This window comes from Pectinophora gossypiella, chromosome 13 (genome assembly GCF_024362695.1).
Source record: "Pectinophora gossypiella chromosome 13, ilPecGoss1.1, whole genome shotgun sequence".
Taxonomy (NCBI): domain Eukaryota; kingdom Metazoa; phylum Arthropoda; class Insecta; order Lepidoptera; family Gelechiidae; genus Pectinophora; species Pectinophora gossypiella.
Genome location: NC_065416.1, coordinates 1,865,150 through 1,892,457, shown reverse-complemented (window position 1 = coordinate 1,892,457; position 27,308 = coordinate 1,865,150). Strand labels below are relative to the sequence as shown.

At 38.0% G+C, this 27,308-nt stretch overlaps 4 protein-coding genes across 5 annotated transcripts in view; 2 read left to right on the top strand and 2 right to left on the bottom strand.

Annotated features, from left to right (window-relative positions):
- The first annotated feature begins 14 nt into the window (after positions 1-14).
- On the top strand, positions 15-13,744 carry LOC126371766 (CTD nuclear envelope phosphatase 1 homolog). The gene is made up of 7 exons (XM_050017124.1): positions 15-265; positions 355-421; positions 1,108-1,298; positions 5,449-5,561; positions 6,196-6,311; positions 7,509-7,677; positions 8,322-13,744. The coding sequence occupies exons 1-6, from the start codon at positions 167-169 to the stop codon at positions 7,652-7,654; spliced, it is 732 nt and encodes a 243-aa protein (XP_049873081.1). The 5' UTR covers positions 15-166; the 3' UTR covers positions 7,655-7,677; positions 8,322-13,744.
- A 1,302-nt stretch (positions 13,745-15,046) lies between these two features.
- On the bottom strand, positions 15,047-17,783 carry LOC126371740 (mRNA-decapping enzyme 1B). The gene has a single exon (XM_050017082.1). It carries the CDS (start codon positions 17,702-17,704, stop codon positions 16,427-16,429), a length of 1,278 nt encoding a protein of 425 aa, XP_049873039.1. The 5' UTR covers positions 17,705-17,783; the 3' UTR covers positions 15,047-16,426.
- A 1,815-nt stretch (positions 17,784-19,598) lies between these two features.
- LOC126371690 (trifunctional purine biosynthetic protein adenosine-3) overlaps positions 19,599-27,308 on the top strand; it is a 38,979-nt gene continuing 31,269 nt past the window's right edge. For both annotated transcript variants that reach the window (XM_050016985.1, XM_050016986.1), the window contains exon 1: positions 19,599-19,999. In XM_050016985.1, coding sequence (XP_049872942.1) covers positions 19,829-19,999 — 171 coding nt within the window. In that variant the 5' untranslated portion in view covers positions 19,599-19,828. The remainder of the gene's footprint in view (positions 20,000-27,308) is intronic.
- Positions 20,037-27,254, bottom strand: LOC126371728 (facilitated trehalose transporter Tret1-like). The gene is made up of 5 exons (XM_050017063.1): positions 27,156-27,254; positions 26,143-26,313; positions 24,287-24,419; positions 23,468-23,613; positions 20,037-22,864 (listed from the first exon to the last, which is right to left on the bottom strand). Exons 2-5 carry the CDS (start codon positions 26,182-26,184, stop codon positions 21,740-21,742), a joined length of 1,446 nt encoding a protein of 481 aa, XP_049873020.1. The 5' UTR covers positions 26,185-26,313; positions 27,156-27,254; the 3' UTR covers positions 20,037-21,739.

The following is a 27,308-nucleotide window of genomic DNA, read 5'->3' as shown; positions in this document are numbered from 1 at the left end:
TTATGGTACGCGAATTGGGTCGATTATGTCATGGCGGGTTAGATGTTTTCGGCACTTGGTTTTATTGAATTTGTTTTGAATTACGCCGTCAATGATCTCGTTTCAACCGCTGTTGTTTAACACTAAGCGTATTTATATATTAGTAATCGTTTCTTAATCTATTCAAATGCTGAAACAATTGCAAATGGGCCTTCGCGCGTTCATGCTCATTGCATCTAAAGTATGGAGTTGTTTTTGTTATATGTTTAAGAAGCAATATCGAGCGGTAAATATTGAATACTATGCGTGGGATGTTGTGTGTTTGATTGTATTTACGCAGGAGTTTGTGTGTCTCACGTGGTGTTTGATTTTCAGTTGGCTCAATACCAATCTGTCAAGTATGAGATATACCCACTGTCGCCCGTATCTAGACACAGGCTGAGTAAGTACACGATCAGTTTTTTTTATCATTAGGGCGATTGTAAATCATCGCGGCAGCTGCCAGTATGAGGTTCTTATCAGAAAACAATAGTTGTTGTTGGCACATAATCTTTACGATATCGTCCCGTCAACGCTTGATAACGGCTTTTCCACGCCTCATCCTGTCCGTTGACACGATGTAAACAAGACTATTTTTCAAATGAATATGATCCATATTACTATATCCCCACTTAAAAATTGTTACAAAATGTCCTGGAACCATACTAGAAAGCATAAATACATTTCACTACTCCAACAGCTTTACTGATAAAAAAATCTTACTAACTGTCAACCCTGACCTTTGATAAACCAGAATATTGAGTGTTATTGCACCTTCAAAAGAAATTACATTCTAAAAAATCTAGCAAAATTAATTATTATTGTGACTGTTTAATATTTAGAAATCTTATTAGAATTTAGTCACAGAATACTTTAAATTTATTTGGACACATAAAAAACAACATTCATTTCATTCCTTCTGACCTAACAAAAGCAGTATGAAATTGACTGTCCCTTTTATATATGAAATGAATGACCTTGAAGTATAATCATAATAATTAAACCCATATACAATACTTACACTAATTCATATCACAACCACAACATTCACAACACAAAAGCAATCATTACCAAACTTTTTTATTCCAGGTTTAGTCAAAAGAAAAATGCTGGTCTTAGACTTAGATGAGACGTTAATTCATTCGCATCACGATGCAATGTTGCGGCCGACAGTGAAGCCTGGGACGCCACCAGACTTCGTGCTAAAAGTCACTATAGACAAGCATCCGGTCAGATTCTTTGTGCATAAACGGCCGCATGTCGATTACTTTTTGGACATAGTAAGTAATTTTTTATTCTTTCCACTACACTTATATACATAAACTCATGTCTATTTCCTTCAGGAGTAAGCAGAGACTATGGAATTCCATTTCCTTCCTCCTATTTATCATCTCTATTTATCTATCTTTCTTACTATTTATTGATTAGTGTAGGTATAATACTATATGAGAAATTTTCTAATTAGATATTTGTGTGTTTATTTGATTAATTCATTTAAATTTCAGACATTACTCAGCTTATTGAAAAAGTCTAGTTAAAACTGCCTCCATCATTACAACTTTGATATAATAAAGAAAGATTGATTCACTTTTGTTGAATATGATTATTGGGACATTCACATGATGTCAATACATAACAAACACAATCAGTCCACTAGATAAGACACAGATAACAGACAGATATCTCATAAAATCTGTACTTTGTGACAAGATTAACATTTTACTTATATGTACAAACATAAATAATAACAGTAGCTGCAAGTTTTCTGATTAGTTGTCTCTGTCCATCCCATTAGGGATCACGGGCGTGAGTTTATGTATATGTAAGTCACAACACACCATGTCTTAGTTGGCTTTTACGACATAGCTATTCATGACAAGCAGTTTGATTTTTTTTTTCTTTACTTCCCATTCCAACATGAAGTAATTCATGATAATTCAGGGTTACTGCAATACAGGAGAACCCTAGTGCATGGCCCGCTATTAACTTGTGTTAATTTTACTTTATTTGGTAACTAAATAATTTCACTAAAAAAAGGGGGGGGGGTAAGTTTGTATGGAGCCTTCTGCAATTTTCAAGGTAGAAAGCTAAAAATTGGTATACGGACTATTTGTGAGTAACAAAAAAATATACATATTTTTTTTTGAATCTGCCCCCAATCCCTTCAAAGAGGGGGTGAAATTTTACATGGGACTTCACAGTTTTCAAGGTAAGAAGCTAAAAATTGGGATATTTTGAATTTAACGCGAGGGAAGCCGCAGTCAAAAGCTAGTATAAAATAAAACTCAAACCATGAACATCTGCAAAGCACATGTGGCATATGTTTACATTATTGTATAAATGAAGTTATATCACCGTGTGTTTTCATGAGAAACATAAATCTACATGATTTTAAATATTTATGTAACGTCGCGGCGAAACTTTGTTAACTTAAATCACATTTTTTTAAAAGGGCTCTTATGTGGGTACGATATAGGGAAACTAGGACGGCATTATAAATATCCCAATAAGGAAATAACACGTTAAGCCGTTGGTCCCAGCTATTAGCCGTAAAAACACTTCCACCAACCCACAGTAGAGCCGCGTGGTGGAGTATGCTCCATACAGGGAGTATGCTCCACCATCACCAGCCCTTTAACGTCCCCACTGCTGGGGCACGGGCCTTCCCTATGGATCGGGAGATCGGGCCTTAAACCATCACGCGGTCCCAGTGCGGATTGATGGTTATTAACGACTGCTAATGCAGCCGGGACCAACGGCTTAACGTGCCTTCCAAAGCACGGAGTATGCTCCATACCGGTTGATTGTGTTGAGGCCTGTCCAGTGGGACGTATAGGCTGTTTATGTGTGTATGTATGTATCGTCGAATTATAGCAAAAACCACGTACGCGCCTTTTCGAAAAATCACATTCAGATGAGTGATTGTGATGGCGTGCGTGTATGAATCGATTGATGAATGTGGAGGAAGCAATAGAAGTGTGTCAGGATCGAATCATATGCAATTCTATAGTCTCTGCTTACCCCGGTGGGAAACAGGCGTGAGTTGATGAGGTTTTCTTCAACTAAACATAGATAACAAGGTAATTTTTGTGGTATGTCCTCCGGATCGTGAGCCCAACGCTCGACCACTGGACCACGTAGGTCGTTATAAATCCGCGGTAAGAACACGGTATTTTGTGTTTTAATTAGTGATGTGCTTTTTTTTTTTTTTTTTTTTGACGTGACTTATTGTAGATTTGCCGCAGATGGCATTAACTACTTGGCCGGACAAATGGGGAGCGCTGAAGGCTCTCACCCGGTACAACGTTTAAGACAACAGGCCTGAGGGTGCCCAGTTGGGCGCGAACCTCGGCTCAGGGCGTCGTCTGAGAGGAAAAATATTTGAAAGAATTAATCGACCCTAGTGGGTCGATAGCGATAAGCGCTGAATGAGGGAAATCGTCGACCACGCCGGCGGGGTCGGTATCGGGGTCCTGAAGTGTTTGGTGTCGCGAGCTGATTGGCTGCCTCTATGGCTAGGGTAATCGGGTCGTCGGGATCGTATATTACGTCCTTCGGACGCCGATACTTTTCAGTTAGTGATGTGCCGGATCGTTAAAAATGTATATCCGCGGATACGGATCTGAATACGCATATTTATTGTAAAGATCCGCGGATACGGATACGGATCGTTATTTTCTTAAAAAAAAAGATTTAAGTTTTAGTTATTTCTTTGTTAAATAAAAGTGATATTTTATCTTGCTTTCATTATAAAGATTTATCTATCTAAATGTTTGCAATATAAAGGTGCCAAATATTTGATTTTAGGAAATAAATGGAATTTTATAGTTTTTTATTTAATAATTCTACTTAATCACATGAAAAAGATCCGCGTGAAAGTAACGGATACGGATTTTTCTTTTATCTCGGATATCCGCGGATACGGATACGGATATTCGGAACATCACAAGTTTTAATCGTGACAGATGGTGGCATATCGCCTTCTATAATGGTCGAGCCCCTGTGTGTCTATACAACAGTTCACATGAAAACATATTCCGCTATCATCATACATGAGGGTATGAATGAAATCTCCAATTTAATGAATGAATGCGTTGGGTGTAATTAATTCTCACGAATTCTCAGCGAGGCGTGTCATTCACTCGTTTATATTCATATTTGTGTATTCTAGTTCTCTCACTTTCTATACAGGTGGTATGTGATAATATGACGAGATTAAGTTTTTGAGGAGCTCGGTGGCGCAGCGGTTAACGCGCTCGGTCTGCGATTGTTGAAGTAAAGCAACTTTCGCAAAGGCCGGTCATTGGATGGGTGACCACAAAAAAAAAAGTTCTCTAACCAGTAGACAGCCTCCGTGGTCTAGTGGTTAGAGCGTTAGGCTCACGATCTGGAGGTCCGGGTTCGATTCCCGGTGGGAACATTGTCGAAATCACTTTGTGAGACTGTCCTTTGTTTGGTAAGGACTTTTCAGGCTTGAATCACCTGATTGTCCGAAAAAGTAAGATGATTCCGTGCTTCGGAGGGCACGTTAAGCCGTTGGTCCCGGCTATTAGCCGAAAAAACACCTCCACCAACCCGCATTGGAGCAGCGTGGTGGAGTATGCTCCTTACCCCCTCCGGTTGATTGAGGGGAGGCCTGTGCCCAGCAGTGGGACGTATATAGGCTGTTTATGTATGTTATGTATAGTTGTCATAATTATAAAATTTATGTTTTTGTAGGTGTATTCGATCTATTACAGAAACGACATGTAAAGGACTTAAGTGCAACCAGTTAATTACTTACTTTGCAAGAAACTGATTGGACTTTTGCAGCTTATCGTACATACGATTAAACAGAATGACCACTTCAGTACAATTAGTGATTATATTTCAATAAGATAATATATTGCAATCGTCTCAATGCGCGGTAGGAAATAGATCTGTCAAAGTACGTAAGCTAGTGTTGTGACGTTTATGAGCATAGTGATGTATCAGTTGATATTAGGTCGATCGATTCTTTTCTCTCTAACAATACCATAACACGTACAGAGAGAGAACATCCCCAGGTAATGTTCCGATCTCAAATGTCATCCTACGTAAAACTTAACAACACCTAACTAGTATACTACGCAAAACAGATGGTCCCTCGCCATACTTGAAAAGTTACCGCTTTCACGCGCAAATGGAGCGCGGCGAGCTTTCGTACGGTCAGTCTTCAGAATGTTACGACATACTGTCACTAGATGGCATTTTTCCTATAAGTAAGCACGGTTAGCGACATCTAATTACTCCGTGGGAAATAAAGTGCCAGCCCAAACTACAAAATAGAGCGCTTGTAGCAAGCATTTTGTACCAAATCAAAAATGTATGAAAGGGACCAGAAATGGCATTATGAATGAAAGGCCAATGACCCCCTGTCAATGAAAGTGTTAAGGGTTTCGGTGGTTGCAGGTGTCCCAGTGGTACGAGCTGGTGGTGTTCACGGCGTCGATGGAGATCTACGGCGCGGCGGTGGCTGATAAGCTGGACAACGGCCGCGGGATCCTGCGGCGGCGGTTCTACAGGTACGAACACTGACCTAATAGGAGATACTGTCCGAGAAAATCCTGCAATAAGTAACCTAAATTTGTGACCATTTTTTTTTGCCTTCATTGAAGCTAGCTTGCCTATTCTGAGGTCTTGTTAACAAAAATCACATCCGAATGTTGAATGGCAACGATTTCATTTTTTTTTTTGTTTTTTTTTTTTTTTTTCATTTAGTGTTAGCAGCGCTGCATAATCTTAAGCCTTAAACCTATCTCAGTCAGTGATTATATTCTCTTTGCAACTAGTTAATCTACTCAAATATATATAGTTACTTGACAGTTAACTTTTGAGCAAGTCAGTTTCACGTATAGGAATCGCATTTCGTTCAACAATAAGTTAATCGCTTAATTGAAACCTCATTGGAGAATTGGCATCTTCCTAGCGTCATCCCCTTTTCACAAGGTCCCCTTACCTAACCTGAATGTTTGACAGGTCCGGTTTTTTACAGAAGCGACTGCCTGTCTGACCTTCCAATCCGAACGGTAAACCAGCCCAATACAGGTTAGGGCAGATACCTCCGAAAGTGTTTCTCGGGAATGTGGGTTTCCTGCACCGCTGAGCACGAAGATAATCGAAAATCCAGCACTGTCCAATATGTAACTGTATTTTCAGACAACACTGCACGGCCGAGCACGGGTCGTACACAAAGAACCTGTCGTCGATATGCGACGACCTTAACAGGGTTTTCATCCTCGACAACTCGCCGGGGGCCTACCGGGATTTCCCAGGTGAGGCTTCAACCATTATCTCCTTACCTATCTCTTTTTTTGGGAGCGAGCTCGTCTTAGACCGGAATGGCGTTACACTGTTCACAAAAACGTGGACCTGTACGAAAAGAAGCGTTTAGATCTTGAAGTAAAAGAAGCCCTCCTACAACTATAGGTTTAATTCTGCTGGCCAGTTATTCTGTGAACTTCAAATCGAAGTTCGGTTTTGCTAGCCACATTACAGCCTATCATAACAACGACCTGGGATAGACATTTAGGAATCGCCGTCGCCGGACACGGCTTGGACGCCATGATGATGATGACCTATCTCTTCAAAGTTCAGGAAAGTCATCATCCTGCTGTCCTTATCCCACTCTAAGTGGGGTCGGCACAACATATTCCTCTTCCTTTCATTTCTGTCGGTCGTCATCTCAGAACTCACACCCATCACACACATATATCCTTCTTCACGACGAACTAAGTACCCACACCTCACCGAGCTTTCTGTTAGACCAACGTGATAGGTGGTAAGCCGTATCTATAATGGTCGAGCCAACTGTTTTAATCTCTCTTCCATCGTGTGGGTTGTGAGGTGGATGACCAACCTCATCAACCCTGGTGTCAGGGTTACTATTGACCCGCCAAAGGCCCATGACATGGCTCATGTAACTAATAACTGTAAATGAACCCCGTAAAAACCGAAACCGAGAAAATCGAGGAAGACCGGGAAAGACTTACATTGACCAAATTGGAGATGTCCTTAGAAAAGGTTTAATACGATCTACTCTGAACCGGCGTGCGTGTATGAAGCGATTGATGAATGTGGAGGAAGCAAGAGAAGTGTGTCAGGATCGAAGCAAATGGAATTCTATAGTCTCTGCTTACCCGGGTGGGAAATAGGCGTGAGTTTATGTATGACAGACAGGAGGAATCTACCCTCATTGCCCGAGCACGCCCACACTTACACACACGCACGCACACAGACACATACACACATACAAACATTCTTTAATTGCTTATTTGAAAAACGTAAAGGTAACAAAACTCTCTTACCTATTTACTACTGTTATAGAAGAGCGGGGTCTCCTGGTACAGGCATATTTTGCTTAAAAGGAGGCTCCAGTAACTAGTTTAAGAAAAACATGTAAGAAAATAAAATAAATACTTTTTGACTTTTTTGACTGTGACTTTTTGAACCCCGTAAATATTCTGTTGCAGATAACGCGATACCAATAAAGTCGTGGTTCTCGGACCCGCTGGACGTGGCGCTGCTCAACCTGTTGCCGGTGCTGGACGCGCTGCGGTTCACGCACGACGTGCGCTCAGTGCTCTCTCGCAACCTGCACCTGCACCGCCTCTGGTAGCCACACGCATAACATCCACACACGTGAGTACAGCGCTGAACACAAAACTATAAAGAACAAGAGAAAATGAAAAAAATCTGAATCAGACGGGACTGATGAAATGAAGGAAGAGACCTGCTTCTTCCTCGAACCGATTGCAAGTGGTGACAAAATAAGAAAAAATAAGACGGGACTTGAACCCCCTCGAACACGCTCGTCCCGCCTTGAAGAGCTGCGGGTGAGTCCCGTGAAAAGGGTTTATGCAGCAGCTTGATAAATAAAAAAACGAGTCAGCAAATTATAATAAATAGCCTATATACGTCCCACTGCTGGGCACAGGCCCCTCAATCAACCGGAGGGGGCATGGAGCATACTCCACCACGCTGCTCCACTGCGGGTTGGTGGAGGAGCAACTTATAAAACTGTATTTAAAGGTTAGGTTATAGAGAGCGATTATTACGTTACGGATTGACTTGGTCGAGAAGCGTTCCCGTCGTCCTTTTCTGTTGAACCGCGCATGCGCACGCTTGTTAGGGGCTTCGGTCATGTGCGTTCTGTAAAAGGTCATCTGTGTTGCCAACATCTCGTCCGAGTCAGATTTTTTCAATTTAATTTTCTCTTTACACCCACTACATAAGTTCTCTTTTTTTGTACTTTAGGATGACACAGAATTGTTTTTTTTTTTCAGATCAGAAACCGGCTTTTGTACAAAACAGGGACGCCAGAGGCCTCCTGAAATTATTTATTATTTTTATTTTTCACTCGTTAGGCCATTCAGCGCTTCTATTCAAATATACATATAGATATAAAAAAATATAGTTAAATATTTTTTTTTAAGTTTTGTTTTTTCATAAATGAAAAGTAAATAGATTTGAGCCTACATGTTGTAGGTGAGACAAACTTATCTTTGCGGGCGGTTGTAACTGGAACTATGGAGCTTGTTATGTGAAATATGAAGACAGTGGCGCCGCCGTCGACAGCACTGATAAGTTGGTCAATGAAGTGTTTTTGAAACGGCTTCTATTGTAATTGACTAAAGTTTTCCATGGATTAGGTAAGTGCAAGGGCTTAGACTTGGTATCTTGATGAAATTTTTATCTTTGGTAAATATTTGTCATCTTTATCACTCCCTTAATTGGTATTCTATTGAACTTTACGACGAATATCGTAAGGTACGCTAAAATCAGGCGGGCACGGCGCGGAACAGTCCATCTTATACTGGATAATAGTACAAACTTGTTCAACGTCCAGTGTAAGTTGAACGCACGCATTGATACTCGCGCGTGCGATCGGAACCCTTCTGTCAAAGTTATTACTGAGCCGCCCAAGGCCCCTGACATGACTCATCAAGGCCCCGGCCAAGTAGTCACTGCCATTTGCAGCAAATTATCTTCAATAAGTCACTTCAAAAAAGGACATTCGGGTGATCAGCCTGTCTTAATAAATTTCATTAAGGTACCTAGTTATCACTGCAGTAGGTTTTAGCTTCTCGGGTAAAGGACTGCATTCACGGAACTCATGAGAATAGTGACTATGTTCTCTTCAATTTCTATTTTCGAGTCATCGTCGTTAAAAGAAGTATAAGAACGTTTTCTCACTGCATCCGATCCGAATTCTCAAGTGACCGATCCACATAGTTCTTAACGTAGAAATATGCACAAAACGAGCATATAATACAAGGCAACGATCGAATTATAAACGTTACGCACCGTTCATTGCTTCTTTGGTATCACGTAACCACAACTAGCGTGTGTGTTACTACGCAATGAACGGCGGGTAAATCGATGCAGCGGTCCAGATAGATTTGGATTCGGATCTCAAGTAATGCGAAGACGCCTTAAATATTCCAATACGGAGAACTAATCACAAACATTTCGCTCTCTGAAGAGGGTAGGCCTATATTATGGCCTAGGACATTTTTTTTAACTTATTGTCAATTATTAGGAACTTCAGTGTTTAGAGCAACATAACCTCAAACACATTTCTTAATTGGGGCCACTTTGTTTCGTTTTGTTACTTGTAGCATGTGACAATATATGGGGCCTTAGCCAAGTTGCAAACGATTATGTCAATCACTGTCACTGTCGATTGCCATGATTGGCTATGTGACAGTTTTCGGAAAAGTATTTTAAAAATTAAAATTGCTTGCTTATACCTCTTAAAATATTTAATTTTCTAGAAAAAGAAACACATTTTATTTTTTCAATTATTTTAAATTCAACAAACAAAGAAACTGTCAAACAGTATCACTTGAAACCTGACAGATAGTTCTTGTTTATTGTGTGAAATGTGACGTCACACGAATCTCAATCTTGGCCCGAGCGGCTGTTTCGGGTTTTGTAATACACTGATAAAAAAAAACATTCTTATTTTGTAAAAAAAAAAACTATTGGATAATTATCGTTAAATGATGAACTAGCATATGGGTGAATATCAAAATGGGCAAGTTTGGTGGCGATCTGTCATATAATTTTTTCGTGAAAGTAGGGGAAATTGGGAAAATTGGGAATTGAAAAATTCCTTTTTCATGTCGGAACCGAGGATCCTTTTGGATCTTTTTCATGTCGGAACCCAATTTTTCACGAAAAAATAAGATGAAATTTCGCCACCAAACTTGAAATTTTGAGATTCACCCATATCGGACATATTTCATATTTTATTGTTTGTTACAAGTATCATGTCGCCAATTGCAACTTGTCTAAAACTCCATGTATCGTTTATGTATGTATAATACTCATAATTAATTTTAGTGCCAAGCTTTTGTCGGTGTAGCATTCTCCATCCTTGTCTATCAAAGGCCAATAGGGTAGTTTCCAACTAGTCAAATCAGTTACTTTTTACTAAAAGTCAATACACGTTTTACGTCAATACATAATTACTATGGACTTTGTATGAAAAAGCAACTTAAACGTGACAAAATGTCGCACTTATTATTACATTATTCTTCATTAAAATTCATGAATAAATTAAATAGAAAAAAGAAAACTTTTTTGTCAGGTTTAGACCTGTCTTTATTTAGTAATCAGAATTTCATTATTTATCTTTGGCCAAGGAAACTACCTAATTCTTTGGCTTTATAATATACGATTCGCCTTCTCTTTACAAAATGAAAACATGGTTTATATATACGTTTAACCTCATTAGTTCTGTGGTGCAGTATGAGTGAGTAGGACGGAGTAAAGTAATCGTATCACTAAAGTAACTCAACACCCCACCAATATAACATGAAGATATTTTTTATAAAAAAAAAACTTGTAATTTATTGACAACACCGACTTTATTTGCACGAAAGCGTGTTTGGGGAAGATCGTTCCATTTTTGAATTTTGTTTTCAACGGACTGTCTTTGAGTGGTTTGCCCATTTTCGAATGTCGTTTGATCTCTTAGGTTTAATTTTTAGTGTTCTCTTTTTAAAGTGGTGAGCGGAAATAAACATGGAAGCATTTTTGTGGCTCAAAAATGACGCAATTATAATCGTACCGCGGGGAGCGGGGCTTCAAAATTATACCGTCATATCTGGCCTTTAGTGCTGTGGTATAAAGGTATAAATCGGCGCGCGCCTTTTGTCACATACCGGTCAACTTATTTACGAAACGGCGTATGTGGCTAAACAAATATCGACATTACCACTACTAATTTGAGTTCGTTTAGCTACTGTGAGAGTGTTTTGTTTTGAGTGAGTTTTATCCTCAATAATTTACTGCAGCGAGTACGAAGAGGCTTCCATTTTCAATTTCGTTCACCGTTTTAAAATAATAAAGTTCCGCTGAGCTGATGCTCAATAACGCGTAAATTCCTTTTGTTTTGAAAATTGGCAAATCACTATTACTTACGTCGAGCGCTGTGAACTATCTATGACAATAGGATAGCGTATACTAATTATTTCGTGTACAAAATGTGAGTCTGTTGCAGTTGGTTTGTTTAATACTTAACGGTGAACATCTACTTCAAAAGCTTTTATGGGTATACTATTTTGACGTAGATCAGACAAAACCCGAAGTGGCTAGAAACAAGAGGTTTTGTGTTCCACAATAATATAATTTCATACCATGTTTCCCTACAATGTTGGTTGGTTACGCCAACCAGGGATTGACCATAAACATGAATCCTGAAAGTTTCCGAATACTTAGTTTCAATTTAAGTGAATTCACCGTTAAGTAGTGAACAAATTGAAACGTTTAGAGTTTTATGCAACTGTTAAAATAGCTTTGGTTCAGTTACTATGAGTGGTGTATAATCCACGATGGCTTTGCCGTGTCTAAACTGAACTTTGTATCGATGAAATGTCATATCTTTAGATATTGACTTGTTAGCAGTGAAAGCAAACTCCGGACAATACACACAACAATATCATTCTTCTGTTTCAACAACAGTTCGATCTATGAAGTGCCAAGTGGCGAAGTTGTTTGTGGTATTTATACCAAACCTAATTATCTTTAAGGGTTGAACTATTGTACTGGTTACTATACAAACATAAATTGTTCAAATGCTTCCAAAAGTTTAGATATTGACAAAACCATCGTACCTATAACGCTATTAATTATTACTATTATAGAGGCGTGGACATGTTTTTGACACCAAATAGTTGAAATAAGTGTTTAGATATATCAATGTATTTAGCAGGCGGCCGTCTCACTACCCTACAGCCAACGGTACTTAGAAGCATGAAAACACCATTAAAATCGGTTCAGTGGTTCTGCGTATGAACAAAAAGACAATTGACATTTTGTGAAATGTAATTGACGTTCGAATTACTTTAATTTGTTAGTAGTTTGAGACAACGGTGCATATAGATTACTATTGGATACATTGCATTTTCCAGTGCAATGACATCTGTATCTTTTTACAAGTTAGCATGTATCATTTTAGTCGTAGCAAGTTTTAAAACTGAGGTTATAAGACTCCACGAACGCATCTGTACACGCAAAACGCTTGCGTACTTTACCTCTCTGCCTACCCCTTCGGGGTTACAGGCGTGATGCTATCTTATGTTTTTGTTCTTGTATACCGACGTTCGGTGCGAAGCATTGGTGCGTGTAGAGAATCGTCGAATCGAGCACGCTCTTGCCCAGTTAAAACAGAGTTGCGAAGTCTTAGAAAATATGCATTGGCTAATGCCTCTAAAGATATTTTCTCGAAGGCTCGCGATGTAGCTCGAGAAAAACAGCCCCAAGCTTTATAGAGCTCATATCTTTTAGGGTTGACTCAGATCGCTTTCCCTCGCCTCTATCCTTTTCTGCCACACAGAACCGTCATTTGCTAGAGCGAGATAAAGGGCGGGAGTGCGACTGCAATCCAACCGACTCGTCGGTTCCGCTGCGTGCGGTCGCATTATCCCGCTATAATCAAATTACAGTTCTGAGTGACAGAAAAGGATAGAAGCAAGGGAAAGCGATGTGAGTCAACCCTAAGAGATATGAGCTCTATAAAGCTTGGGCCTGTTTTCTCGAGCCACGTAGCGAGCCTTTGAGATATCTTACGTGCATATTCCTCACCCTTATCACTTGCTGCTTCTGAAAACATCTCGTATACATGGCTAAGGTTATGAACAAATCTTAATGCCGGTGTTGACCGCCTAAGCTGTGTATACGAGTTGACAAATAATCCCTTCTGAAAATGTGTGAACTAAATAGGTTCCTAAATAATGTAATACAATTTAATGGTTAATTTTCTACCATTTTGTACAGAATAAAGAACTTCCTTAGAATATGTTTTTTCTACTTAATTTGTATGTCTTGAAGAGTATAAATGCTGTAATCAAGATATATTTTTTGTTTGTAAATATAGTTTAGCATATCATGTTCCAGTGTTGAAATTCACAGGGTGATTTCTTTATGATATGAGATTAAAATAATGTTCTGTTGACAAATGTGGAAATTGTGTAAGTAATGGTCATAAAAACGGGGGTATCTCAAATTTTATACGAAAACAGAAGTATATTGATTCAACTGTAACAGGATATTTTTTATTTCCAATTCAATAGTAATCCGTACAAAACTTGTTTTTCCTTTAGTATGTAAACGCTTTTGTAATGTTTGAGGTACCAAAAATCAAATAACGCATCTCGTAGCACAATTTATATGTTAATTTTCTGAAAGTAATCCATGTCATTTACAACTCATTTACCAAGTCGACGGTAAGACAGTGTGAATGTAATGTAAAAGAAACTAAAATATTCTAAACAAGACTTCTGTAAAAAGATGTAGTTTTAATATATTGGCTTATCTATAAACTTTTAATATTAGTTTCAATTTTTTTCGGATTCTTAATTATTTTGATTTTTTGTGCACTAATGTTACGTCACAGCTGAAAAAACTGAAAGTATTATATCTCCTTTTAATAGTTTTGTCAGTATTATCGCTAGACTAGATGTATCAAGTTGATAACCAGAAACCATGGAAGTGGAAGAGTCAATTTTGTTTTGTGCAACACGTATTTAATGTTAAAAAAACAATCCTAAGTCAAAATATTAAAACTACCTCCAATTATCTGAATATTAAAGCTTTGTGACATGTCACGTCACAATGTGGCAAAAATATTCACACGAAAACATGAATGCGTTACATCAAGGAAATATAGTTTCAGGAGAGTATTCTCTATTTTTTCAGCTCATAGCAATCATGAGAATTATCCCAGATGGATTCCATCTAGTTGCACATTCTCTGTTACCCGGGCATAGTTGACAAGTTGTACCACCATAACATTGATGTTTTCTTGTGAATTAAATGTAAAGTTAATAACAAATAACAATAAATTGTATAACAATATTGTGGTCTCAACTGGTTGTTCAAAGTTCAAAATGCGATTTGTAATATAGCAATATTAAATCGATTTGAAAAAAAGTGTTTTTATTTTCATTATGATAAAAACTGTCTCTTTAATTTCTTGAACCCGAAAAAATAAAAAGTATATATTATTTATTGGTTCTGTATCTCATTCAATTAAAATTTATTGCCCTTTTCGGCTGATAAGAAAATAACAGGTGTAAAAAAAGTAAAATTTTAAGGCTAGAACTAGCAGGAATGTATTAATTTTTCTTATCGTGTGAGTTATTTATTTTATTTACCAACCTCATCAACCCTATGTTAGGGTTATTATTGAGCCGCTAAAGACCCCTAAAATGACTCATTACATTGGCTTAACGTGCCTTCTGAAGCACGGATCATCTTACTGTCGGACAATCAGGTGATCAGCCTGTAATTTCCTGATCAAACTAGGGATCACAAATTGGTTTTTGTGATATGTCCCCACCGGGATTCGAACCCGGATCATGAGACCAACGCTCAAGCACTGGACCACAGAGGCTGTTAGTGCTCATTGAAATGTTGCAAAGGCTGTACCATAAAAAAAATCAATAATAGAAAAATAAGTCCCTAAATGTAAAAAGGAGGAGACAAAATTAAAATACAAAACTTGCTTCATTAACCCTTTAATTTGAGACTATTTTGATGAATTTTCTGCTTCATAATGTCCAAATGTTGCCAGAAAGTTATCATACTTGTTTACTATTTGTTTCTTGGGAGCTTCATATCAAAGTTATTGTCCAAATGAGTTTAAAAGACTGGTACAAGTTAGTGAGTGCAAATCTTAATTATTGTGTTCATAGGCCAATGTCTATTTCCGTCAAATCTGTATAGATGGCAAGATGTGAGCTCCCATGCAATAAGAAAAAAGTTTACAGTAATCTAGAATTGTCAATCTCAACGTTTTCCTTGTTCTTGATAAATCGATTTATTTGTATGGTCTGAGTTAGGAAGACCAAAAAGATGATCCACATCTTTAATTGTAATTTTTTTAATACCTGTGAAACATAAACATCTTCCCAAGATTAAAAATGATGTCTATGTTTCCAGGGTATGGTGTTCCATTCATATTTCTATGAATATTTTAAACTTTTTAGATTCCATTTAAATGGGATACTAAAAAGCAAACAAACCTACGCCTTCCGACTTCGATAATTGATTCTTAAGGGAAATTTAACTTAGTAAATTATAGCTCTTTTACCTAAACAGTAAATGAAAATTTAAAAGAAAAAGTATTTTATACCAATCTGATTTCCCTGTAAGTAGTTCAGTTTAACCCGCCTTAGTAGTTTGAAATATATTCACTAAAATTTAACGGAAATATAAAACATAAGAGAAATTTTCCTTACAAGAGCTTACTGACAAATTTTACAAGAATAAAACATTTAACATATACAATAAACTAAAAAAAATGGATGCATAACCTACTAAGGTGTAATGGATAAGAAAAAATCTTGTAAAGTAATAGCAAATTCCTGCAGTCCTTATAACAATACAAACACAAGACTATTTTCAAAATTATGTCCTTACTCTCAAAGTCCATTGCAACAAATCATGTTCATTAAACTATTGAGATAAAAAGCATATACAAAACAAGAAGTTGTTGAAACTATCCCCAATTGCATTGTATTGCAATGAACAAGTTACAACTAAACTAAACAAACCAGTTATTTTGAGTAGCAGTGTACCAGATTTAGTGTTAAATCTTATGCCGAAGCCAATACAAATATCACAAACTGGCTTTCCAATAAACCATTTACAAGACTTGTCCGGACTAAACAAGATTAGAAAGTCACTAAAATTCATTCTCTATACAGATTTTAATGACAAAGTCAAAGGTTTAAAACTTATTTAAAAATATTCTGTCCAAACAATGAGTTACTACAAAACTAGAGGGTCTACACAACATTTTAGTGGATTTAAACTTCAAGTTACATCTGTACATGGATCGTGGCTGGCAACATCAGCCACAGGTCAATAAGAATGAATTTTATGACACAGAGAAAGCCTTTTCTGAAAAGGATTTAACATAAGCCTCATGTAATTTGTTGACAAAATCAGCGTCATGCTTTAGCAAATAATTGAAAGCCTGGAGAAGTTGGTTTCTAGTGAGAGGTTCTGGTGGTGGCTGGGCATCCCCCGCTGTACTAGCCGTGAACATAGTGGGGGGCATTAAAGCCGGCTTCTGCTGAGGTGTCATATTGTTAATCAGTGGGAAAATCCCAATATCCTCCAACTTGCCATTAAAAGAGCTTACTGGGTGGCTGACATCCTGGGATTGATTCAAGTAGTTGGCCAGTGGCGAATTAGGCTTTGGAGAGGATATATGCATCAGATTCAGCTCATTTTCCAAAGGATTAGGACCATTAGTTTCTGCTGTGTCCAGCCCTTTTTTCATTCCTGGTATCCTCTGTTGACATTGCTTGTCGATTGGCGTAGATTTCATGGAAAATCCGGTATTTTGGCGCATCTGATCTAATGAGACGTTACCATTGGTGTTATGAGGCTCCTGAGGGGTGACAGACCGCTGCTGCTTCTCTATATGCTCGACTGTGTGCGCCGGGTTACTCATGAGCCTTTGCAACAACATAGGGCCATCCCTCGCGTCCGTAGGCCGCGGCCCGAAGATGCCGGGTGAAGGCAGTGACGATACGGCCGGCATCTGCGCAGCCGCGCCGCTTCCAGCTTTAGCAAAGAAGTCCATCACGCTTTGGGACGCCATATCAGGCGCCCGAGACGGCGTAGAATCCGTCTTATTCACCGCCATACCTTTATTGGAATTGAAGTCGTCCTGCGCCTTGCTCAACATGCTAAATATGTCAACGGGAGCATTCGCCGGCGTAGATGGGTTATACACTTGATTATGCGCCATGTTCTCACCTGGGGCCCCCTTAAACGACTCCTTGACGAGCGAATTTAACTTCGTGGCTAGTCGAACACACTCGTCTTTGTCATAAAACCATATGCCGTAGATACGTGACTTCGCGTTCCGATACAGCAGGAATGGCTCTTTCAATTGTAATTCTATTCCCTTCGATACAGGCTCGATCAGGTTATTCGTATTCAATCTGTTCATAATCACCAAACTATGATACGGCTCTCCATTTCTACTGTACACAAACAAAGCTCCTTCGATGTTCGTTTTCTCCCACTCGTTTTCTTCGAAAGTATAAAGTGCAACGTGGGTAGCACTGTCGATTATTTCTCTTGCATATGGATCTGCCCTCTTTAATGCAGCAAAATTCATACGTAATCCGGTGTCAGCCATTTTATAGCAACAAAACACAAGTTTTTACACAACGAGCAAGCATCACAGCAAAAATGACAGGAACGAACGAATAAAATTCGCCATCTTTTTCAACGCTCCGTTATATTATTTAAAAGTAATTATGAATATTTTCATCGAAATAAAAAAATAAAGAAACAAAACACTCAAATGTACTGAAAAACGTAGCTGGAAAGCTTGTTTTTGAAATATGATATTTTTTGTTTGAAATAAAAAATATCTAAATAATTAAGACAGTTTTTCTGCGTAGAATGAAACGCTTTGACGCATTGTATATTGTATGCATTGTATTATCCAAATTATCTGGGTATTTTCGTTTCATTATAAAATACATACAAAGCGATCAAATATATACCCCCCTTTTCATTCGCCGTTGATTCGCCGTAATCGCGTAAAATATTAAACCACGTGTATGTCATCATCATTTGGCTCTGCCCCGTGACTTTGTGTGTAGTTCCCTCATAAGAAACCTAAATACGAGCTTTCTATTTTAAGAACGGTGTGACAAATAGTAAAACTTTGAAAACACCATATCTACTTTTTTTCCTTAAAGCATAGAATAAGGAATTAAATACTACGTAAGTACCAGACCAGCCGGTTCTGCATGACAACCGTGCCGCGCGCGGCGCGAATTATATTGAGAGCTTCGACCAATAAACGATACAAATGTTATCTATGTAGATGGACGTCAAACGGCTATTGGTCGAAGGCCTCGATATAATTTGCGCCGCGCGCGGCGCGGTTACCATGCAAAGCCTACAGTTAGTTACTTAGCATGTCGATTTCGCTAGTGGTAGTGGTCGATAGAGCACGTCACGTCTAAGTGTGCGTGCTTGAGGCGATGATGAGTGCATACAATCTCATAAGATGGAACAGAATAACAGAACACATCACATTTTATTCTGAAAATTTGTAAAGGTATTTAACATTAAAGATGAAAATGTTGTTTAGGGGATTCGTTAGTATTGTTTCCGTTCTACACACATGATTGACGGACTCATCCTGTATACGGTAGGACGGACCTATTCGGTAGCTTAAAAACACTGGCAAAATAGGTTGTCCACTAATGTATAATGGAATTGATTGAGCGGTTTGAGGGGAGATTTGTACGATCCTATGCCTGGCCTGTACTTTATGTAGCACCTACCCAGAAGTGGAATGTTTATGTGATAAATACGTTAACCGCATTCCGCGTATCGATTTTACGGGTCGAGTCTACTCAAGAAGTAATGATGTAATTTCATCAGTTTATCACATGCGTACACGGTACACAAAGTGACCTTTTTAACCCCGGGTCGCCTGAACGAGATTGAACTTTCATCATTTTTCACTACTGAACGAACGTCTCTTATCAGTACTAGAGTTGAACATGTGTTATTTGGAAAACATATCGACATCGATAAAAAATAATTTAATAATAAAACGAGTACTTTTTGTTGTGAGAAGTGAAGTTAAGATTTTATTTTATAATTATGATGTTACTTGACTACGCAATTAGCAAGTAGTGATATAAAGGCCCACCAAAGAGCAGTTTATCAAATACAAAATATATTTATACATACATAAACTCACGCCTATTTCCTACCGGGGTAAGCAGTGATTATGGAATTCCATTTGTTTCGATCCCGACATACTTCTCTTCCTTCCTGCACGTTCATTTAAATATATTTAACATTATTTTGTCAACACGGATCTATCTTGATGTCCTATCCGCTTCTCAAATATCGCGTTGGCATCTTTTAGTAGGTACATTTTTTGGGGATATTCCAAAACATAATAATTATGAAGTGCTGCCTATATTTATTTCTTATCGAGATTATCGACACTACTCCACCCCTAATAAGCGAGCAAACGTCAAAAACAAACGTCACTTGAAAGTTTACGCGTATTGTGGTCAGTTGTGGCCGTGAATTAATTAGTTATAAACTTATTAGTTACGCTTTATTGCGTCTCCAATATTATATTTAAGCTTTAATAAATCATTAAAGTATTTGCCTTTAGAACTTTTTATAAGTTTTACGGTTCTATTCCACTCGAAAACTGAGTGTGCACGTGACTTATAAACTTCGTATTTTTAAGTGTTGTAAATTGATTTAGGGCTTCGCTATGACTGAGAATAACGTACTGGTGATCGGTAGCGGGGGTCGGGAGCATGCTCTGTGTTGGAAACTAGCGGATTCCCCGTTCGTGAAGCAAATCTACTGCGCGCCGGGCAGTGTCGGCATTTCACAAATCAAGAAAGTTGAAAGCGTCGAATTGAACATCAAAGATTATCCGGTGAGTGTTACTGGAATCATATTAAAAAAAAAACATATGATATCAAATTATGTTCATAAAACAGTCGACAGGATAATGACTATCAGGCCGATAAATTAAAAAATAAATAAATTGAAACACGTAACAAGAATCTAATAGGAATACTATCTAAGAAATGTAAGGTTATCTTTTCGTACACATTTATAAGTATATTTAAATGTTAGTACAATAATACATCATACAAGAAAAAAATACAGGTAAATAATTATTGGTGTCACAGCAGTGTTCAAGTATTTATTTTTTCGGTATCTTTTGACACAACTATGTCAAAGCTAAGAAATATAACTTGGTTTAAATAAATTATCTTTTGTACTTAATATATTAGTCATGACACATTTTTTGGGTACACAATCACACCTATTTCCCATTGGTGTAGGTAGGGACTTCCACCTACTACAATCCTGACACATTACACATTATTTAAATTTAATAATATAACATAACAAATACTTTATTGCACAAACAAGAAAAAACAAAATACAAAACAAAAGAGAAATAGAATGAGTACAATAGGTGGCCTTATTGCTAAGTAGCAATCTCTTCCAGGCAACCTTTAAGTACAGGAGAGATAGTGCAGCATGGGAATACTTGTACGTATAAAAATAAATAAAAGATAAATACACTTACGACTACATAAACTATATAATAATAATACACATATAATTGTCATAATAAATAAATATCAATACTTAAACTACTACATATACTATGGAAGAAAAGGAGTAGATAGGTTAATAATACATTTTTATAACATTTAAAGTAATTTTTGGTATACTTAAGATTCCAGTTTATCTTCTTCTAATTCTATTATCCCCTGTTGAGATGTAGGGCTTGAGTAACATATAACACATAGATTCACTGAGAGATAGGAATAAATAATTGAACTTATTTGTACTTAATAATGTATAAAAGTTTGTATGTTATATTGCTTTCCTTAAAAAATGTTTCATATTTTTAATTACATCACAAAATAAATAACCCATAAATTAATAAAAAATAGGTAACTAAAAAAAAACATAAAAATAATTATGATAGATAATCTTACTACATGAAAAGAAAATTCAGTAAACATGTCATTAATTTGCATGAGACTCACCTAAAATACGTAAACCATAAATGATAACCTTATGGTCATATCAAAAGAGTTCATTTAGCTATATTCGGTAATCAGAGCATTCAGATAAATACGCAAACAGATTACATAATGTGTTACTTGTTTAAGCTAATAATTATAAAATGTTTATGCTCGTGGTTCAAGATGTTTCTAAGGCTATAAGAATAGTTGTTAACTGCGCATAAGAATCAATTGAATTGATAATGTTTACATGGAATCTCTTATCTCTAGTTAGTAACTAGGTAGTTATTTTCTATCAACATTAAAGTATCAATACACAAATCTTGGTAAGGTGTGGGTACTTAGTTCATCTTGCAATGGATGTACGCAAATTTCCCCAATTTTTTTAAATTTATGTCATTGCAAGTTTGACAATACAGTATGGACGTGTAGCATTGCTAAAACAGGACTGGATAATTTTTCCAGATGATTAAATTAATGTTACCCACCCAATGTATAAAAACTTCTTTTCATTATGCTAACATTTTACTTGCATTGTCTGAGAACATATAAAATTGTCTATAAAACTCCTTCTTACATTATTACTTCTTCAATATTTCATCTTTAAATATTACTTCAATTTAAAGCTAAGATTTCATACAGCTCATCTCCACATCAGACCTTAATGGCATCATCTCATGTTCACGTTTCACTTCGCCTCTGAACTCATTCTCAATTTCTTGCAATGTCTTGCCTTTCGTCTCCGGCATCAGCCACCAGATAGCAACTAAAGTATAGGTTAACAGTGCTGCATAAACCACATACGTCCCATACAGCTCTATGCTGTCAACTAGACCTGTAAACGTTTTAAGAGCTAAAAACATGAAGGCTGCATAAAACGCTACACTGATGCTTCCTCCAATACTTCTGTAAGCTAATGGGAAGACCTCGCCAGCTATGACCGCTGGTAAAGGCACCATACCAATTGCTATTGACAAGTAATGTGACAGCAGTAAAACGCCTGCTATCCATTTAGCATCGTAATACAAATAGCCGTGGTACTTACTGAACACGTACCCAGCTATAGCTATGTGACTAACAATGTTTAGACCTAAAGTTGCGAAGACCATCGTTCGTCTTCTGACCCTGTTTATAATATAGATGGCAATAGTATTGGAGACTAGTCTTTGAGTGTCCAAAGCTACCATCCACATGTGCGGGTCTGTGCCGGGTCCTGTGAGTTTTGATATAATAGTCGTGGAGTACGCAGCAATGGTCATGCTGCCAGAAAACGACATCACAATGTACATGTGAAGCATTATCAGACACGGCTTGAAGAATTCTTTTTTCAAAATTATCGTTCCTACTGTCTTTAAACGGTTCTCTTTGTTGGTTGGCTTTTTCAAAGCGAGTCTCGCTTCGATCATTTCTGCTAGTTCCTGTTCCTCATCGTTGCCTCTTAGCCAACGGAATACCTCTCTGCATTCGTCATATCGTCCTCTATCGGCGAGCCAACTGGGGGATTCTGGGGAGTAGATCGTCATGATGAGGCTTACGAATGAAAAACAGGCGCAGATTAAGGCGGTGATCTTCCAGTGAACGAAAGATCCTATGAGGTGTACGAGCATTATTCCGAACCCTTGCGCTAAAGATATGGTGGTCAGGAATGCTCCTCTGTTCTTGGGACTAGTGTATTCTCCGATTACTACAGACCGGAGCGTAGTGAACATGCCGAATGATAGGCCTTGTAGTATTCTTGCTAGTAGCAGTTCCTGAAAATGAATAAACGGAGTTTTCTTTTACATGTTTCTTTACAGAATTTTGTGAATCGAATATCGCTCTGGTTTGTACTAGTGATGTTCCGAATATCCGTATCCGTATCCGCGGATATCCGGGATAAAAGAAAAATCCGTATCCGTATCCGTGTCCATTACTTTTCACGCGGATCTTTTACGGATCTTTTTCAGGTGATTAAGTAGAATTATTAAATAAAAAATTATAAAATTCCATTCAGATTGTTTTTATTTCTTAAAATCAAATATTTGGTACCTTTATATTGCAAACATTTAGATAGATAGATGTTTATAATGAAAGCAAGATAAAATATCACTTTTATAACAATGAAATAACTAAAACTTTAATCTTTTTTTTTTAAGAAAATAAAGATCCGTATCCGCGGATCTTTACACTAAATATCCGTATTCAGATCCGTATCCGCGGATATACATTTTTAACGATCCGGAATATCACTAGTTTGTACGCCGCAGCTACTATTTAACTGAACTAAATAGTTGCGTCGTTGTTACTATACCTAACAGTAGCTTTTTTACCAGCTAGTTTGTCCGACCTATGGCTAGAAATATGCTAAATATTACCGTGACAGTAGAAGCCCTGGCGAATATGAACCACGCAGCCAGGAGCGACATTATGACGATGTAGTGGGCCGCCTTGCGACCCAGCCGCCCCATGGCTGGAGGGGTCAGGAATATGCCGATCAGCATGGCAATACCCAGGACTGATGCTGGAATACAAAGTTATAAGAACTTTAGAAACACTTGACTCTTATTGTGGGTTTGTTGTTGATGTTCAAATCCAGCACGGACCTAAACCAATGATTTACGAATTTCTGTTTCAAATTCATGTTTAAACGGTTATCGTGTGCCCAGCAGTGAAGGAAAACATCGTGCGGAAATCCACATAATACCCGAGAAATATTTTTTTGGAGGCATGTGATCTAACTTATATTTGGGCTGGCTTTCCTTTTGGGTTGGAAGATCAGACAGTCAGTCGCTTCTGTACAAAACTGGACCTGTCGAATCTTCAGGCCACGTAATTCCTGTAGACACGGCATAACGCTAGGCAGATATTAAATCTTCTATCGTGTGGGTTATGAGGTGGATTACTAACCTCAGCATCTTAGGGTTATTATGTTGCTAAAGCCCCTGACATGGCTCATGTAATGACTTTGTATTTAAATCAGTAGTTGGCGAGGCCATAACATGCCATCCGAAGCCTTCCGGATCATTTTACTTTCGGATAGTCGGGTGATCAGGCTGGGATCAAACCAGGGCTCTCAAAGTGGTTTTTGTGATATGACCCTACTGGGATTCGAACCTGGGACCTGCGGATCATGAGCCCAACGCTCAACCACGGGACTACGGACGCCGTTAAAAAAAAATAAACAGTTAACACACCGATCCAAGAGCCTTCATCCTCAGTGAGTGGAATACTGCGTTCTTCATGCAGCTGAGGCAGCAGTATTGCTGGGTAGCCAACGATGCAGCCGTGGCCGATTACGTCGATGCACACACCTGCCGTTACGTAGCACTGGAACATAGGTTGACGTCATATTACATCCATAAAAACAACAAATATAATCCACTACTGAGCGTCTATCCTGCGCCCCTCAATCAACCGGATAATAGATGAGTATACTCCATCACTTCGCTCGTTGGGGGAATAGAATACCCTACCTAGATAGACATATTTCCCGTTGTGGTAGGCAGGAGACCAAGGAATTCTACTTACTACGATCCTGACATGCCACTTTCACTTCTTCCACTCTCATCAGACTTCATGAATGCTCCCTTGTTTAGGACACTCTACCTGGCCTTTCTTTAAAACATCTTGGATCTGATCGCTCAATGAGTGGGATGGATATGAATGATAGAATAAGAAATAGTGTGACGAGGGAGTGTTGTGGTGAGAAAGAGATGCGTAGAGAGTTCAGACATGTAGATAGAATGGAAAAGTAGACTTACGAAAAAGATTTATGATGCGGGGGTAAGTGGTAGAGTTGTGAGCATTATGTTATGACACTGTTAGCTCCTCTCTTTCTCTCTAGATCTTTTGAGGCGTATGCCTTTGCGCCTTCAGATTACTTAAAGAAAAGTTATCTCAATACGAATTCCTCTTCAACTGCTCTTTAAGAGGCGGACTGATATCAAGAGCCATTTAATTAGAAAAAAAACTACAAAACAAATGTTTTTCTTTCTTCCCATGTTTATATTTTTTAAGGAAAAGTTCAAAAAAAAAATTCAAAAATATTTATTTTTCAAAATTGGCTTACAAAGTTAGCGCTTTTTGAACGTCAAAAAAATTAAATTACAAAAAAAAAATATTATGTAACTAGCTGTAAAACTACTACCACATCGGAATCTGTAACGCTGAGGGAAAGACGTGGCCAGAAAACCTCCCAGCACAGGGCCCTAGTCCTACTGTTTCATGTTTTCCTTTCTTTTCTTTTTTTTTAAATATAGTTTGTATTACGTAATTTATAGACTACAGATTATATAATGGTTACTATGTAACGTAACCTTAACTGATCAAATTCTTTTTTGTTCAGCACTCAAGGTTAGTTATACTATAAACGTTCAGCTGGGCACCTACTTAAGTTTATAAATAGTAGGTAAAAACGACTATAAAAAGTGATACTTACATAAACTCACGTATAATTCTCACCAGGGTAGCCCACCACCTTCCCATGGTCCTAGCAACCATTCTGTCACCCGTGATTCGGACCTAAGGACCGAATCACGGGTGACGTGACTGGCACTTGCTCGGGGCTCTTCCCCACCCACACTTCTTGACACCCTACAAATTCTCGTCCTGTCCCCTGGACTTCCCTTTTCCCCTTTCTGGGGCGGGACACCACGCCACGGTACGCTTCACTTCTCTTGCTTCCTCCACATGCATCAATCGTTTCATACACGCACGCCGTATTAAAAAGTGATAATTATTTGTTATTCGGACAATCGGATGATCAGCTGCAACGGCTTAACCTAGATTTTTGTGCTATGTCCCCACCGGGAATCGAACCCGGGACCTCCGGTTCGTGAGCCTAACGCTCAACTACTGGACCACCGTGGCTGTAAGATAGAATCTCTTTCTCTCTCTATTTAAGAGCTGCGCTCTTGTCGGTGGAGTAATCGCAATTCCTCTCTTCTTCCCGCCAAAACCTTCACCTCCCGATACGACACGACCTGCACCTTCGCTTTTAGTAAGATAGAATAGAAGTTTGAATTTATAAAAGCAAAAATATTGCACTTACTTGTTTCAAAAACGGAGTAAACGTAGTCTTTGACTGAGCCATAGCGATAAAACATTCCACAGAAATTGAGACCCACTTAACACAATATTCACAATCTTCTTATTGTAACAATAAAATATTATATTTTCTTTAAAAACAATTCACAATGGAATAATTGCCGACTAATCACTCCTATAGTCCTCAATAGAGTAAGTAATTTTAGTTTGCTAAGAAAAAGCGCGAGGTGAGACAAAAAGGGGAGTTTTATAGTATACGACACGATTTAATTTCTTACGACACGATATAATTTACCACGACACGATCGATAAGCAAAGCAACGAACGATTTAAAATGTAAATTACATATATGTTTTGATTTTCTCATGGCCTTGCCTAAATTAGCGGCACGCTATGATGGCCCTTTTGACATATTTTTTTATGCAGCAATTCATTTACTTTTAATTTTTTAAATTTTATTTTAAGTTATACCTGTCATTTTCTTATCCGCCGAAAAAGAAAGGGACGGGTAATCGACAAGTATAAAATTTATGGGACACACGTCAATTTTAAGCACAAATCTAAAACAACCCCTTATTTTTTTTACATTGGCCCCGATTCCTGCAGACACCGCCTAATTTTATTTTAAGTTATATCCGTCAGTTTCATATCCGTCGAAAAGGAAAGGGACGGATGATTCACAGTTCTTAATTTTAAGAAGAATGAGTAAATGAATGAATAACCCGAGCGAATCAAAAAGGTACGACACTGGTATGCAATCCGATTGACATGCTGTCTACTAACTGTGTCGGGTTATTGACGGATGTAAATTTTTTAGACGGTTGGTTTAGATTTGTGCTTAAAATTGACGTGTGTTTCATAAATTTTATGCTTGTCGATTACCCGTCCCTTTCCTTTTCGGCGGATAAGAAAATGACAGATGTAACTTAAAATAAAATTAGATGGTATTTACAGGAATTAGCACCATTGGCTTATAATCCGACAAAATTAAATTGACAGACAGTTCAAACGGCATACCAGCGAGAATAGCGAGATACCTATTTAACTTGCCAGGGATATTCATTAATTTACTCATTATTCCTAAAATTAACAACTGTCAATCATATGTCCCTTTCCTTTTCGGCGTGTCGTTTACCAGCATCAACATCAACCTAGTGTTGCCATTCGTCA

Bases quoted from the DNA above. Each gene is read 5' to 3' on its own strand.
- LOC126371766 (XM_050017124.1), top strand. From the start codon at position 167: ATGCTGAAACAATTGCAAATGGGCCTTCGCGCGTTCATGCTCATTGCA. The intron at 266-354 runs GTAAATATTGAA...TTTGATTTTCAG, and splicing joins TTAAGAAGCAATATCGAGCG to TTGGCTCAATACCAATCTGT. The intron at 6,312-7,508 runs GTGAGGCTTCAA...ATTCTGTTGCAG, and splicing joins GGCCTACCGGGATTTCCCAG to ATAACGCGATACCAATAAAG.
- LOC126371740 (XM_050017082.1), bottom strand. From the start codon at position 17,704: ATGGCTGACACCGGATTACGTATGAATTTTGCTGCATTAAAGAGGGCA.
- LOC126371728 (XM_050017063.1), bottom strand. From the start codon at position 26,184: ATGGCTCAGTCAAAGACTACGTTTACTCCGTTTTTGAAACAA. The intron at 24,420-26,142 runs GTAAGTGCAATA...CCTATGTTCCAG, and splicing joins TTACTCCGTTTTTGAAACAA to TGCTACGTAACGGCAGGTGT. The intron at 23,614-24,286 runs GTGTGTTAACTG...TTTGTATTCCAG, and splicing joins GGATGAAGGCTCTTGGATCG to CATCAGTCCTGGGTATTGCC.